The 16,338-nt window shown below is 37.6% G+C and overlaps 1 protein-coding gene and 1 pseudogene across 1 annotated transcript in view; both read right to left on the bottom strand.

The window, feature by feature from the left end:
- Positions 1 to 5,459: 5,459 nt before the first annotated feature.
- Positions 5,460 to 6,312, bottom strand: LOC121493046 (annotated as a pseudogene).
- Positions 6,313 to 7,445: 1,133 nt separating this feature from the next.
- ARSJ (arylsulfatase family member J) overlaps positions 7,446 to 16,338 on the bottom strand; it is a 79,582-nt gene continuing 70,689 nt past the window's right edge. The window contains exon 2 of the mRNA XM_041758541.1: positions 7,446 to 14,437. Coding sequence (XP_041614475.1) covers positions 13,033 to 14,437 — 1,405 coding nt within the window. The 3' untranslated portion in view covers positions 7,446 to 13,032. The remainder of the gene's footprint in view (positions 14,438 to 16,338) is intronic.

Below are 16,338 nucleotides of genomic sequence, written 5' to 3' on the forward strand. Positions count from 1 at the left end.
TAATGTGTCAATAAGCTGAAGTTTATTGAAACTATAACTCTGTTTTGAATTTAAATCAAATTTAGAGATTGAATTATGTAGCTCATAAAATAGCTATTGTTTGAAAATTTATCAGCCATCTTACTTAAGAGAATTTAGAATAATTCAAGATATATTTTACTAAAATTATCCTACAACACAGTGTAAGTTCAGTAATTTGACAAGAACATATATGCTGAAGGTTAGTAGAATCTAATTTAAAAAACTTTCTTGCTTGAATGGATTAATGCAGATTAAGAGAAAATGACAATTCATTCTTCACAAGTATTTAGGATTAAATCTTACATCAGTTTTATTTACAAAATGATCATATATATAAAAATATTGACAATGCAGGCAAACAAAATAATGCAAATACTAATGATTCACAATCTGCAAAGCAAAGTTTTGCTTATTGTTTTATTGTGCTGGGGAATAATATGAATCCATTTAAAATTAATTAATATCCTGTCAGTATACATGCTTTTTTCCACCAGGAAATATAACAAGACAAATTTTGAGCTACAAATACATTTTCTTATTTAATTACCAATAACAGCTGTAATTAGTTCGGAGTACCACAGTTCAAGCAAAAGTGATTATAATTAAACATACAAATACACAAAGAGACACAAAGATACTTAATCTGGTAATGGTAAATAAAGTTCCTTTTTTTTTTTTTTTTTTTTGACAGAGGTAAAGTGGAGTGAGGGGCAGAAGGAAAGGGAGAGATAGAATCTTAAACAGACTCCACACCCAGTGATGGAGAGCCCAATGCCAGGGCTGGATCTCAGGACCCTGAAGTCATGACTTGAGCCAAAATCAAGACTCTTGATTGGATGCTTAACTGACTGAGCCACCCAGCCTCCCTATAAATAAAATTTTCTATTGTTGAAATCTGATCACTACCTTTGACTGTAGGTAAAATACAGATTTTTCAATCAGTAGTCTTTTTACTCTTAGATTAGGGTGGAACATAAGTGGCTGTTTGGAACAATGCATCCTATTATGAAACTTCGCTCAAATACTTTTTTTAAAGGTAGGTGCACAGAACTAACAGGAGTTAATGTTGAATTTCAACAAGCAAGTTTGTTTAGTTTTTAAATAGATTATATTTATTGAAAGATGGAGAAGAAAAGGCAAGCATGAGAAAGGAAACAGAACCAGAGAGAGTGACAGATGGACAAATAGGTAGAGGAAACAGTGGTGGAATAGAGTAGAGCAGGGCAGAGAAACAGAGAAATAGTCATTGAAAACATGAAAACAACAAAGGGGATTCAAGGGGAATTCATATTTTCTCAGTAGAGTATTATATAATCAGAAAGCCATATATATGCATGGTTCTTTATTCCAAATTTATATATTTATATATGTTTATTATTTTTATTTTTTTAAAGATTTTATTTATTTATTCATGAGAGACACAGAGAGAAGGCAGAGACATAGGCAGAGGGAGAAGCAGGCTCCTTGCAGGGAGCACGATGTAGGACTCCAACCCCGAACTCTGGAATCACACCCTGAGCCGAAGGCAGACCACTGAGCCACTCAGGCACCCCTCAAATGTATATTTATTAGTAATTTTGATTAGAATTGAATTTGAACTGTGATTATTAAACATGAATCAGTTGTGAGTAAAATGCATATACAGATATAATTACACTTACCATTCAAGATGATTATTCATATTTCTCTAGTTTTATGACTTAACTTTAAAGGATTTGGATTTGAATAATTAAAAATAATAAAATTAGTTATAGCTTCAATCAGTTGAATGAAACCTGTTAGCATGATATCTGGTGACAGTCATCTATAACATGATGGGGTGATATTTATTTAGGTTCCACTGATTTCTGCATGCTGGTTAATATGGTAAAAAAAAATTAAAATATTAGGTGAGTATATTAGGCCTTTTTTTTGTTCTGTGTTCAATGTTAATTATGTGCCATAGTGTGCAAGATACTCTGCTAGGTACTTAATAGATTTATCACTGGATTTACATAAATATCTGGGAGTAGTATTGCTGTGTCATAGGGTAGACACAGTAGACATGCCTATTATATACACCTATTATATATATGATATATATTCACACACACACAGATTAAACATATATAGTAGACTACACATAGAGTGAACTCTGGTAGTGGTAGGGTTGGTGCTAAGTATAACAAAAATACATAAAAGTACACAAACCAGAAATGAGTAGTTTAATAAATTCGTAAAAAGTGAACATACGGCCGGTGCACCTGAGTGGCTCAGTGGTTGAGCCTTTGGCTCAGGTCGTCATCCCTGGGATCAAGTCCCACATCAGATTCCCCTTGGGAAGCCTGCTTCTCCCTCTGCCTATGTCTCTGCCTCTCTCTCTCTGTGTCTCTCAAGAATAAAGAAATAAAATCTTTTTTTAAAAAAAAGTCAACATACTCCCATAAGCAGCAGCAAGATAAAAAATTACCAGAACCCCAAATCTCCACTTGTGCCCCTTCCGGTGATCTCCCAACACTCCTTTCTCTATGAAATAACATTCCACAATAAGGATTTGATCCTGTGATTTAATAAGAAAAAAATATGTTTTGGTCTTCCTCCAAGCTTCTGAAAAAACTCCTCAAACCCTGTATTTTCCAAAGTGATAAGAGCCATAGGAACATCTTCTGTTATAAAATTAGGTTCTTGTTCCTGGCTTCTGAAATAGTTCCAGAGCCATAAAGTAAAAAGAGCAGTGTCTGTTGTTCATAATAGGTCCCTTTCAATCACACCTGAATTTATGTTAATGAGGTAACTTTTGGAAAGCCTCTAGGGATTAGGACTGGTTGCCAGGGGCAGCCGGGTGGCTCAGCAGTTTAGCGCTGCCTTCAGTTCAGGGTGTGATCCCCGAGTCCCAGGATCGAGTCCCACATCGGGCTCCCTGCATGGAGCCTGCTTCTCCCTCTGCCTATGTCTTTGCCTCTCTCTCTCTCTCTCTCTCTGTCTCTCATGAATAAATAAATAAAATCTAAAAAAAAAAAAAAAAAAAAAAAAGAAGGACTGGTTGCCAGGGGACCTAACCACATTACTAGTGAAACTTTCAGCAGCCCCTCCTGACCTCTAGGGAGAGACTGTTGGACCCTGGCTCACGGGTGCCAACGTGTCCCGGTGGACGCCCCAGAGACTCAGACCCCAGACAGGCAGATGCAACAAGCAAGAGGGTTTATTGGACGTTTGCGCAAACGGGCTCTCCGCCTCCGAGGTGGCAGAGCCCCGATTAGCAATTACAGGCATCTTTTAAAGGCAAAAAACCGCGGGAGTAGCATAGCATTCGGGTTATGACATGATTGATTTCTTTGAAGGTCAACACGACCATGTTCAGGGACTTTTCCAGTCAGGGTGAGGGGGGAGATAGTTTTCTTATCTCGGAAAAACAGAATGTTTTTGTTGCTTGAATTCATGGGAGGCGCCTGGATGGGCTGCCTCTGGGTTAGGCCTGGTCCCACTCACGGGGGCGGGGGTGTGGGGTTTCTTCAAGATGAGTGGCTTGGAGTTTAGTTAATCACTAACGGCCAATGGTTTAATTCACCATGTTTATATAATAATGCCTACATTAAAAACATCCTAACCTAAGAGATTCAGAGAGTTTCTGAGATGCTGAACCTTCATGAAGGTGTTTGGAGATACGGTGCATGTGGAGAGAGCACACCACCTTTGTGCCCTTCCCACACTTTCTGTATCTTTTCTGCCTGTCTGTTCCTGAATTGTTTCCTTTTGTAGTAAACCAGTAATCTAGTAAGCAAACTATTTTTTCTGAGCTCTATGAGCTTTTCTAGTAAATTCTCAAACTCTAAGAGGGAGTCCTGGGAATCTCCAATGTATTGGTTGCCACCAGTCAGGAGTATGGGAAGCCTAGACTTCTGATTGGAGTCAGAAGTGGCAGAAGGGCAGTCTTAACCTATGGAATCTGGGCTAACTCCAGGCAGTTTGTATCAGAATTGAGTTAAATTGTAGGATATCTCTAGTTTGTGTCTACCAAGAAGTGGGGTATTGTTTGGTGTGTAAAATCTCCCATATCTGGCATCATAAGTGTTGGTGAGAGTAGAACAAAAGTGGGCTTTTTTTGTCATTATACCATAATTTATTTATTCATTCTACTGTTGATGGATATTTGGGGTGTTTTTCAGTGTTGACATACTATGGATTATGCTATATCCCTTTGTATGACTTTGGCGACTATATATAAACATTTCTCTTGGGTATATACCCAAGAGTGAGGTTTCTTGGTCATAGGGATACATATGTTCAACTTTCATTGACAGACTAAAGATTTTTCTAACACATTTGCACCAACTTACACTCTCATGAACACTTTCACCCAGTTGTTCAAGATATCTGCCAACACTTATTTTTTTCTTTTTCATTTTAGCCTTTTTGGTAGGCGTGTAATAGTATACCATTATGACTTTCATTTTCATTTCTCTAATGCCTAACGATTTTGAGCACATTTTCAAAAATTTATTGTCATTTGGGTGTGTCCTTTTTGTGAAGGACCTTTATTTTCTTATTGATTTATATATTCTGGAAACTTATCTTTTGTTAAGTCATATTTGTTATAAATAATCCTCCCAATCTATGGCTTATATTAATTGCTTTATTGAGGAATATTTTACATACCACACAATTTGCCCATTGTAAGTGTGATGTAGGCAGGTCAGGTCCAAGGACCCAGAAGGGGGTCCATAGGACCAGCCAAGAGGGTTCTTAGCTTCTAGCAGGATAGAAATCTAATGGGAACTAAGAGGAAGTGAGAGCAAAGTTTACTGAAGAAATAGAGAGAATGCAGATACAGACATTATCCTGGAGACCTGGAAAGAAAAGAGAGAGTCTGTCGTCTTGTCTTTGCTTGGTATCTGGTAAACGGGTCCTCCCAAGTATCCAACAATTGATCAAAACAAGGATGAGTGCTCAGGTGTCCTCTGTAAGTCATTTATGCTCTCAAGCAAGGAGTCTTGGCAACAAGGTGTCTGGAATCAGTGATCTTGAAAAGTGACCTCACCTATTTAACTCCTTAAATGTTATCTATTGTGTTGAAAGACTCCAAAGAAACCAGTAACTCCTTGATCTTTACAAGGAGGATATACATTTCAGGCATGTGTAAGGTGAGGGTGCAGGTTCTAGCAAGGATAGAGACAGCAAAAAAAAAAAGCAGTCCTTCATGGGATCCCTTCAGTTGCCTATTTCAGGCATACAGTTCAGTGATTTTTAGGATATTTAGGATATTATGCAGTTGTCAAATCATCCTCACAATTCAGTTTTTTATTAAAATATTTTTAAATTTAAATTTAAAAAATTACAATAGACGTTTATTTAAGTAGTACATTTGTAGCTCAAATAGTTCTCAATTGTACATTTCCGATTTACTCAAATTTCTTAAAAATATTTGAGGGCAGCTGTAACCACAGATTTCAACTCTGTGATTACTTCTTTGCCCATTCTTCTGTTTTCTTTCCCGAATAACTTCAGTCAAGTAGGGTTCAAGGTAGAATTTACCTTCCTCATATTTGTCCACTACTCCTTAGGCAAGATATGCTACCTCCTGGTCAGGTCCGGTGCTCTCTTAATGTGAAACATCCTGTGGCTCTCAGGAAGGTTCTCAGGAAGCCATATAGCCTTTCACATCATCATTCTCATACACTGCATCATCTTGCATTAAATCCAGTTTATTGAACCCAGCAGCATTGTAATACCATTTCTTAATACCCTCTAGCCGCCTGATGTTGCAGCAGGAGACCTGCTAGCCATTTTGATCCCAAGACTTCACAGTTCAGTTTAAAATACTTTGCTCACCCCAGATGATTCCCTCCTACCTATTTGCTGTCAATCCTCCTCCAACAGTCACAGGGTGACACAGGCCACCACTGTGTCAAGAAGTAGGTATTTTCATGGTTCTGCACGGTTAGGGCCTTCTGAGGAAACATTATTGGCAATTGGGTTAAAGGACAAGCATTGGAAGTTAAAGGGTATTAGATAGACCTTGAATCATCTGCTCCCATTCAAAAGGTAATAGAACTTACCTCTTCCAGAGCCAAATGCTTCACATTCTATGGTGCTGACTTGCCCCTTTCTTCTTGAGAGAAATCATTTACATTCCAAAGGATTGTGAAAGACTGTGGAACAAAGGTTTCTCTTTTTCACTCTGGAGGGGAGGAGAAAAGAAGAGGCATCCTGTTCCAGTATAAAACCCCTAATTCCTAATCTCTGGGTTCCTCTTCCGTGGTACAATTCCTGGACATGGAGTCCTAACCATGTGGCAGTTATTAGGTCACCTCTGGGAAGTTGGTAACGTCATCACGGTAAATAACAATGACTGATATCTACTCCAGTGAGTCATGGTTTCTTTCAGGATAACTTTCTTTCAGGATAATTCTTCTTTCTGAAGAAATATAAATAGTAAAAATGTATCAATTTTGTTAATGAGGATAGGATCCTGTTTGAGGAGAACCTCATAGGCTAACAGGATCTAAGAGATGTCAACAGAAACCAGTAGCTGCCATGTTGAAAGGATGGGAAGACCTTGGTCTGCTGAAGACTGCGAGGTAGGACTGGAACAAGCATCCCAGAACGGTGCTTTTGGTTTCTGTTCTGTCTTCCAGGCCAGGGAAGTAAAGGTCCAGGAATTCCCCAAATTGAGCTGTGGGTAGGTAGACAAGATTAGAAGTCTCTGTTGCTTTCTCCTCCAGGCTAGATGAGAAAGAGCCAGAATTCCCAAAGATGGGTTTTAAGTAGGTCCAAAACAGTAGAAATTACTTTGTTTATTGATCTCTCCTGACAGGAGGAGACAGGAGGAGAACATGTTAATTAGTTACCAAAACTGAGGCAAGGCTTTGGGCATTGCAGCTGGGAAGCTGTGCAAACCTGAGGGGAGATGTATCTCACTTATTCCTTTGGAAACACTTTGATTCCCCATTCCCCACTCCCCTTCTACCATGATCTCTGCTGCTAAAGGTTTCAGTGTGGGGCTCAGGACCTCCTGTCACAGGGTGGGGGCAGTGAGGGTAGTTTTACACACTCATCTCTTTATGTTGGGGAATTTTAGGAGAGGATGAATTAAGATGTCAATAATCTGTTGGACACAGGTGTCTATGTGCCTAGCTCTGTGGCAGGAAGTGGTGTGGGACCCAGGAATGGATAATAAAAGCACTGAAAATGTAAAATGTGGAGCCATGGTTGTAATGTAAGAGGACAGAAAGAAACAGCCTACCCATAGGCCAGATGCTAGGAAGTACATAGGCTTGGAGACAAAGAAACAAAGAAGGGAAAAAACTCTCCACTTACCTGCTTCATCACTACAGCCACTTCTCCCTGCTGGGAAATAATAGCTTATCTTGGCAGTTGTCACTGTAATTTTTGAAAGGCTAAGTTAACTCTTAGGTCTTTGAGCAAAACATGAAGAAAAGACAGGCTTAATAAAAAAGACTGTATATTTTATTTTTACACGTACATGGGCATCTTCGGTGGAAAAGGAAGACACAAAGAAGTCGCTAGAGTTGAATGCTATGTACCAGGTTGGACAAAGGGTAGTAAATTGTGAGGATGTGACAAAGGGTTCTGGGCCAGGACAATTACTTGTGGAAAAGTGACTAGAGAGGTGAGGATCAGATTAACAAGTTTGTACAGGCTTCTCTCAGCCCACACTCCCCTTGTCTAGTGACAAGAATGTCTTCCTCCTTACAGAGAGGACACTTTTCACATGAGAGTTTTATTTCCTGCCTTCCAGAAGAAAAAGGAAGGCTGTTCTTGTATCTGCCATTTTTAAGGTGACTGTAACTCACTCAAAGGAATGAATATACCTGGGATCCCTGGGTGGCGCAGCGGTTTGGCGCCTGCCTTTGGCCCAGGGCGCGATCCTGGAGACCCGGGATAGAATCCCACGTCGGGCTCCCGGTGCATGGAGCCTGCTTCTCCCTCTCCCTCTGCCTGTGTCTCCGCCTCTCTCTCTCTCTCTGTGTGACTATCATAAATAAATTAAAAAAAAATTTAAAAAAAGGAATGAATATACCAAGGCAGCATATTTTGGGGTGATATACTCTGAACCCCTACATTTTATTGGTGACTTAAGTGTGATTGTATAGTAGAAAGTAATGTGGATGCTATATGCTTATAATTCTCTATTTCTCAGGTGCTAGAGGGAATTGATACTCCAATCACGAAAAACTACAAATGTTAGTGGGATGTGTATTAGAATGCGTCTCCATGGCTGATGAATTATGCTATCATTTTTGCTGATAAAAAAACCTCTGGAAGTTCTGATGATGGTGACATGAGAAAATACAGTTTCAGATGCTATATAAAAACCAAGGTGTTTTTTTTAAAACAAAAACAAAAACAAGGTTTTGTTTTTGTTAATCTTAGTTATAAATTTTTTTTTCTTATAGTTGTTTAGGCTTTAGAAGTTCTTTTGAAAGTATCTGCCAGTCATTCACAACTCTCAAGGCTGAAGGAACATTAATTCTTTAAAATATCGTTTCCAGAGAAATTAATAGGTCATTTAAAAATTGTTTTTGGATTTTTATTCTGAAAGATAAATTTTACATTTCTTTGATTTATAAGATGTCCTCACTTAAAATTTTCAGCTAGAGAATTTTTGCAAAGAGTGACTATGTAGACATTTCTAATGAGCTTATGTTATTTTCTTCCTCCTTTATGGTTTTTGGGATTAATTTTACACAAAATTGCATAAGCCAATGAACCAAGAATTTCATAGGATTGTAGAAAAATTTGGGAGAAAGGAAATTTCAAGTCACAGATATAAAATGGAAGGTTAGGTAATGTGTTTTTCTACCTAACTTGCAAGGACATTTTGGTGTCCTGGCTTTTTAATAATGCCATAGCTAGCCAATAAATCAACAGACTTCATAGAAATCCTAACAGTCCAGCTTAAGAAAGACCTATCTTTAAAGAAGAATTCTTGTTCTGCCAAATTGGAGAGGTTTGTAATCACTCAAGGAAAGTAGGTTTAATCCATGTGGCTTCAAAATTCTATGAAGACATAGACATTTGCTATTTATGTTTTTTCCTTTTACAACTTGCTAAGACAACTATTCACAATTTAAGCCCCACCTCTTCTTTCTGGAAACTCTCATTTCAGCTAATGGATCTGTAATATTCAAAGTAGTGTTAGAATAATAGTGTTCTGTCCTGTTAGGTAATAACGTAGATAAAAATTGCTCTCAATTTTGTGTGACTTTGCTTGGGATTTGCTTTAACACTCTATTTTTATAACTATACATTATTAGAGTTACTTTTTACAGTGCTAGAAATGTCTGCATTTCACATTATTGCTATTATTATGAGGAAAGGTATTAGAGATGATTAGTTCTATTTTCAACAGTGAAATCCCGATACAAGAAATGGAAAGCAAACAAAAAAAAAGGAAATCGGAAACTCAAGCAAATGTAGCTGAACATATGGATGTATGTGATAACTGTATTTATTCATTCAAAAATATATATTGAATGCTGACTATGAGCCAGGTATTGCCTTATATACTGGTGATGCAAGTATAAACAGAGCAGACATAAATGATTTTTAAGAAGCTTATACTCTAGAGGGAAGAGTCAGGGAATAAAGAAAATATGTAAGTAAAGTATGAAATATATTAAAGGATGAGAAGTGCTACGGAGAGACATCACTTAGGGAAGAAGGGAGAGGAGGAGATGAGGATGCTTGATTATTTGATTTATGTATGTCTCCCAGGAGAATGTACATGACCTGAAGAACTCTGTTTGATGATACTTGTCAATGGACACTAGGGGATATCATTGTATGTGGCATTTCACAAATGTTGAATGAATGGGTAGATAAACTTGGCATTGAATGAATCCTCCCCTTATTCTGATCTACTTTTTCCTTTTCATATTACTTTATATAGTACGTATATACAGCAGTCCCAAGACCTCCAGTGGATGCCTGAAACCACAGATAATATCTAAGTCTATATATACTATGTTTTATTCCTATACATACATATCTATGATAAAGCTTAATTTATAAATTAAGCACAGTAAGAGATTAACAGCCATAACTAATAATAAAATAAAAATTATTAACAATATACTGTAATAAAAGTTGTGTGAATGTGGTCTCTCTCAAATATCTTATTGTATAGAACTCAGCCTTCTTGTGATGATGTGAGATGAAAAAATACCAAAGCAATGAAGTGAAGTGCGGTGAATGACGTAGGCATTGGGATGGCTACGATTCATCTGAGGATACAGAAGGAGGATCGTCTACTTCTGGACTGCAGTAGACTAATTATTCGGAGTAAGTGAAGCCGTGGAAAGCAAAATTGTGGCTAAGGTGGGGGACTACACATAGAATTTGCTTATTAGTTACATTCATTATTTATTGTCTGCCTAATTTGGCAAGAGGATAACCTGCACAAAGGTGAGAATTTTTATTCATTTTGTTCACTGCTACATCCCAAGCACCTAGAATTTTACCTGACAGATTTGGGGATTTAACAAATATTTGTTGAATGAACATGTAAATTTTGATAAGTAATTTTTGCTAAGAAGGAACAATGAATTTATTGGTTTATGACATAAGAATTTTGCATGGTTCTTTTGGCAAGCCAGCTTCTTTCTGCCAACACATATTCTGATGGCTACTGACAAATTCATAATTTGAGTGCTTAAGAACCCTATAAATAAAATGCTTAAGAGGCTAATCCTGATGCCAAATTCATATGCTTTGGAATATCAAATGCTAAAATGTATTAACTGTATACTTATTCAGCTGTCAGAGGCACAGTGTTTTCTCTATTCTTAAGATTTTCAAAAAGGGCCTGGTCAAGAAAACTGTAACATTAACTCAATTATTTTGAAAAGTGAGGTGAGACTATATAAATATAGATGAAGCAACTCCTTTAGTAGACTTGACAGACCTGGGGTGGATGTTTTCACTGGAAAGGCACTATAAGAGTTTGCTGCTTGTTATTTGTTGCTTTTTTATTCAAATAAACTGTTTTATATACTTTTGCATCCAAGACACATAGCCAAATCCATAAATTATTTTCTGACAAAACTAGTTTTAAACTTTAAGTCCAGGACTTTCTTTTGTTCTCCTAGTAAAAGGATCAGAGGTTTTAAAGAGTTGCAGTCTACACTTGAAAGAGCTAGAAATACAGCATGAGAAACCCAGTTTAGTCTCTTAAACTGACACCTGAGATTAAATGCCCAGTATTAACACAGTTTTAATTATTAGGGCATGAAAGTCAAGTGTACAGTATTTTCCTTCCCAGACATCTTGAAATACCTAGTGAATTGCAGACATTTTGAAAATATTTTTGTTCATTATTTATAGATGAATATTATATTAGACTTTAGTTGTTTTTTTTTTTTTAGACTTAGTTTCTTTAGGGCAAGACAGACTTTCAAAAATATTTAATTTGAGAGAGGGAGAGAGAGAGAACATGACAGGAGCAAGGGGAGGGCAGAGGGAGAGGGAGAAGCAGACTCCCTGCTGAGCAGCGGGGCTCAATCCCAGGACCTCAGGATTATGACCTAACCCAAAGGCAACCGCTTAACCAGCTGAGCCACCCAGGCACCCTGCAAGACAGATTTCTCTTAAATCACAGCCTACCTAGCACATGTGCTGGTGGCAGGTATTCTTACAAATAGCGAACATCTGCGAAGCCATTTCCAGATAGAAGACTGTGGGATAATTTATTTTCTTTGAGAAAGTTACAGTCATTAATCAAAAACTTAAAATCATATCCCCACCATGTCCACTTTGTGTAAGAGTAGGATCATTATAAATGTTACATACTAACAAAAGAACATTTTTCTCTATGAAATAGCCAAATGGAAACATCTCTTATTTGCAAAATCCATATTATTTACTATGGTTGTTAGAAAATCATACCTTCAATTGCCTATTTGAAAAGATTTTTTGTTATTAAGATGAATAATATATCTAGAAATTAGATCATAAAAGCCACACTAAGTTTGCAAGTGCTGTAAAACAAGTCATTTTTAATAATAAAGTCATAAATAAAGTGTTTATGATAGAAACAATAAAGTCGTCTCTCACCCCTGTACAACACTGAATTTCTGAGTAATTTTTAAGGAATATATTCATCTTTTTACATTCAAAAATAACAATTGAACAATGATCATTTTCTTCTGAATAACCTTCTTTTTATATTCTATGAATTCACACAGTATTACAGTAATTTGTAGTATTACAGTGCTTGGTAATCTTAAAGATACGAAGTAAACTTCTAACAGTATATAGAAAATAAAAATAAAATAATTAAAAGTCATTTGTATAACTTTTTATGAAAACAAAATAGTTAATATTTTTTTCTGTAAAATAAATTATGTATTTTATGTTGAAATGTCATTCTATTAAAGTGTTTAGAAAACAGTTACATTCACGTTTTGGCAGTGTGCTTAAACATTCTTATTTGCCATTCCCTCATGGGTGATAAAATGAGGTGCTTGCTGTTTACATGGGAGAAAACAGCTTATTTTCACAGGAAAGGAAATGATACGTGACATGGGATTAATTAAAAAAAAAAACAAGTGTCATAAAATAAAGATACAATAATTCACTAAGAAAAAAATATTTTTCAAGGCCTTTTGAGGTGACGCAACCTTTGACTGTCCTTTATCACAGGTAGTTGTAGTCCTGCTACCCTGTAACTTGCATCAAGTTAACATGTTCATTGGCTGCAGTTTTAAGCAAGTGTTTGGTCAATTGACTGAAGCACTGGACTCCTTCATGAACACTTTTATAAAGGAGCAAAAGAATCCAACATCTCCATTCTCCTCCGAGTGTGGCTTGCGAGGGTAGCACCTTTGGCACTGAACAGAACTGCTTTCCATGTGGCGACCAGGTGGCAGGAGTCTTGGGACTGGTACAGCATGAAAATAGCTCCAGTGCTTATGGCAGTGATCTTATTAAGCCGAATTTGCTGGTTTACCTAGAAAACAGCTAAAAGACACAGACTGATTTAAGTTTAAGCAGACAGGAAAAAGATTGCCCTTATCCACGGTAATGGCAAACACCTGCACGGCAATTTGGAGATGAACCTGCTTTCTGCTGTTTCTTCTTTGTCTTACTTTTCTTCTGCTTTTTCTCAGCCTTACTTTTGCTTGGCTTCTTTTTCTTGTATTCCTCCTTATACCATGGTCCCCAGACTCCTCCATTGAGCCGAGGGTTACTTCTGGGGTCTTTGGGGGGGTACCTGACAGGCACTGCGGTTTTGTTGAACTGGGAGAGCCTCCGCAGGAGCTGCTTCACGATTCCAGGATACCTGTGAGATAGGTCCACTCTCTCATATGGGTCAGCTGTGATGTTGAAGAGCCAGACGCTTTTGCCAGTCGACAAGGTAATTCGCTCGTTGTGCCACCGGTTGGGTCCCAGGTTGCTGAAAGACTGAGGGGGAACCCAGTCACTGTAGCCAGGGTTTCCTGTAAGCAGTTTCCAGTGCTGCACCCTGATGGCTGACTGGATGGCGGTGTTCCAGATCCCATAGCCGGCTGCCCAGGAGCCATTTTTCGCCTTGGTATAAATGGGGTCAATGTTGTGCAAAATATCCACCCGGGGTGAACGAAGGCCCTCACTTATGGTTTCCCAGACATCATAGCCATCCAGTTGGATGTCCTCATCAATTTGTCCTTCAGCCAGTGAAATCAGAGTGGGGTACCAGTCAGTGATGTGCACCAGCTCCTTACACACCGTTCCCTTGTTTTTCAGAAGTGGACTATGCACAAAGCCAACAGCCCGAATGCCTCCTTCCCAGTACGTTCCTTTGCTACCTCTGAGAGGCCAGTTACTTCCTCCTGCTGTGGGCTGGCCGCCATTATCTGAAGAGTATATGATGATGCTATTGTTGTAGAAACCATATGTCTTCAGAGCCAGAGTCACATTGTTGATTGCTTCATCTAAGCAGGAAAGCATGGCTGCATACCTCCGCCTGTTTATGTTGATAATGGATCTGTAGTGTTCAAAATACCTGCCAGGGGCTTGCAGCGGTGAGTGAACAGCTTGGTAGGCAATATATAAAAATATAGGCTTTCTGGGGTCATGGGAAGCTAAGATTTGCTGAACTCTTTGAGTGTACATCTGTGTGGAGTATATGCCATTGTCATAGTCCCAGGCAGCATTGTCATTTTCATACAAATCGTAGCCACACATCCCAGGACTGTCACATTTGTAGTGTGTATAGTAATCACCACTTCCCAAGAGGGAACCAAAAAATGTATCAAATCCTCTCTTGGTGGGCATACATTCTTTTCTATAAAAACCCAAGTGCCATTTTCCAACCATATGTGTTGAATATCCAACCTCCTTTAGCTTCTGAGGTAGGGTTGCATTGTCCAGAGGTAAGCAGTTGGGTTGGGTAGGTCTTATGATAGAATGTTGAAGTCCGGTGTGTATCTGATACCTTGACGAGAGTAAAAGTTTTGTCAGTGCATAATAAAAGAGATATTATAATGGTTTTCGAGTTAAACAATGTTCCTATGAAATAAAACATTACCTGAAATAAAATAGGACCAATTCAGTATTTCTACTGTCGACTCAAAAGTCTTACCCTAATCAGCTTCATATTTAACATCTGAAATACATTTGACTCTAAATCAGTACTTTTAAAACTAAGATTTCACCACTTAAAGTGCTTTTTTTTTTTTTTTTTTTTTTTTGAGAAGGGGTAGGGGTAGAGGGAAAGAGAAAATCTTAAGTAGGCTCCACGCTCAACATGCAGCTCTATGTGGGGCTCAATCTCACCATCCTGAGATTATGACCTAAGCCAAAAATCAGATGCTTAAACCCACTGGGCCACCCAGGTGCCCCTATCTCAAAGTCTTTTTAAAGTTCTTCTAATGGAACTAATCTGAATTAACTTTAGATGAGATCAGGCACATTCAGGGTGGTATGGCCATAGACCTGAATTAACTTTAATCTCTTAATTAATTATATGACATAGAAAGCTAATGGGGTAAGGGAAAGTATAGAAATGTTAGATGATGATGATGATGATGATGATGATGATGATGATTAATTAGTTTTTAGTCTAGGGACCTCACATTAGCTCCCAAATCATTTCCTGAGATCATTTTTTTTTTCAATCACTAATTTTGAGGCACTAAAAATACAAGGAAAAGTTATATAAAAATCTGCTATTTGATTGTCAAAAAATATCTTATAATTAGTCCTCAACCTGTTAGATTTCTGTAAAGAGAAAGGGAATTTTTCTGGCACACAAGACATTACTGAAAAGCCACTTTAGGGTAAGGGTTTTAGCTGGTGCTAAGGAAGGATTACATTTTCTTCAAAACAGCAGCAAATGAGTCCTTTCATATTTTTTCCACAGTGTCTACTTTTTTAAAAAAAAAATCACATTCAACTATAGTCTAAGAAAACAAGGCAACCCTTTCTATATATTAAAATTAAGTGACTGTTAGTTTCTAGCCTTGTTCTTTTCCCAAGGATATTTTGCCAAGGACTTTTCCTCAGAGAATGGTTATCATCACCTAAGTATGAATTTTCATTTGGATCAAGATGTTCATGACATTTAAAAGCAACTGATTCTATAATTATTATATAAGTTCAAAGGGACTTTTAAAATAGAAAATACAGAAATTCTGAGAAAATGAAGGTTGCAGAAGGTTTTAAGTTAGATGCAAAAATATGTTTTAAGGTAGATGCAAAAATATTCTTGGAATCAAGTTACAAAGAGTAATATTGAGATCAAAATAAAACATTTTTAAAATTGATTTAACTCAAAAGGCCACATGTCATACATACCTTGGGTGAATAGGGCAATTTATTTAAATTTTCAAATGACAGTATAATGTAACTGTGAGTTCTTTTAAAGTGTCATTGATGTGGGGATCCCTGGGTGGCGCAGCAGTTTAGTGCCTGCCTTTGGCCCAGGGCGCGATCCTGGAGACCCCGGATCGAGTCCCACGTCGGGCTCCCGGTGCATGGAGCCTGCTTCTCCCTCTGCCCATGTCTCTGCCTCTCTCTCTCTCTCCCTCTGTGACTATCATAAATAAATTTAAAAAATTAAAAAAAAAGTGTCATTGATGTAACTAACATTGATGGTTTTGTGGGATCCATAGGGATATTTGGTCACTAAGGCAAAGCAGCATTCAACATGGGCCCTGTCTACTCTGCTAATCATTAAGCTGTCAAAGTTTCACAATTACCACAGTTGAGATAATTTAAAATGTAATAAACTCTCAAAAATAAGCATTTCATAAGCATTATTTAGCAGCAAATTCAGAAAGTACTGTTACTGCCCTTGATAATTTTTGATGATTCAGTTTCAGAATCCAAAACACT

Source organism: Vulpes lagopus, chromosome 6 (assembly GCF_018345385.1).
Source record: "Vulpes lagopus strain Blue_001 chromosome 6, ASM1834538v1, whole genome shotgun sequence".
In the NCBI taxonomy this organism is placed as follows: Eukaryota; Metazoa; Chordata; class Mammalia; order Carnivora; family Canidae; genus Vulpes; species Vulpes lagopus.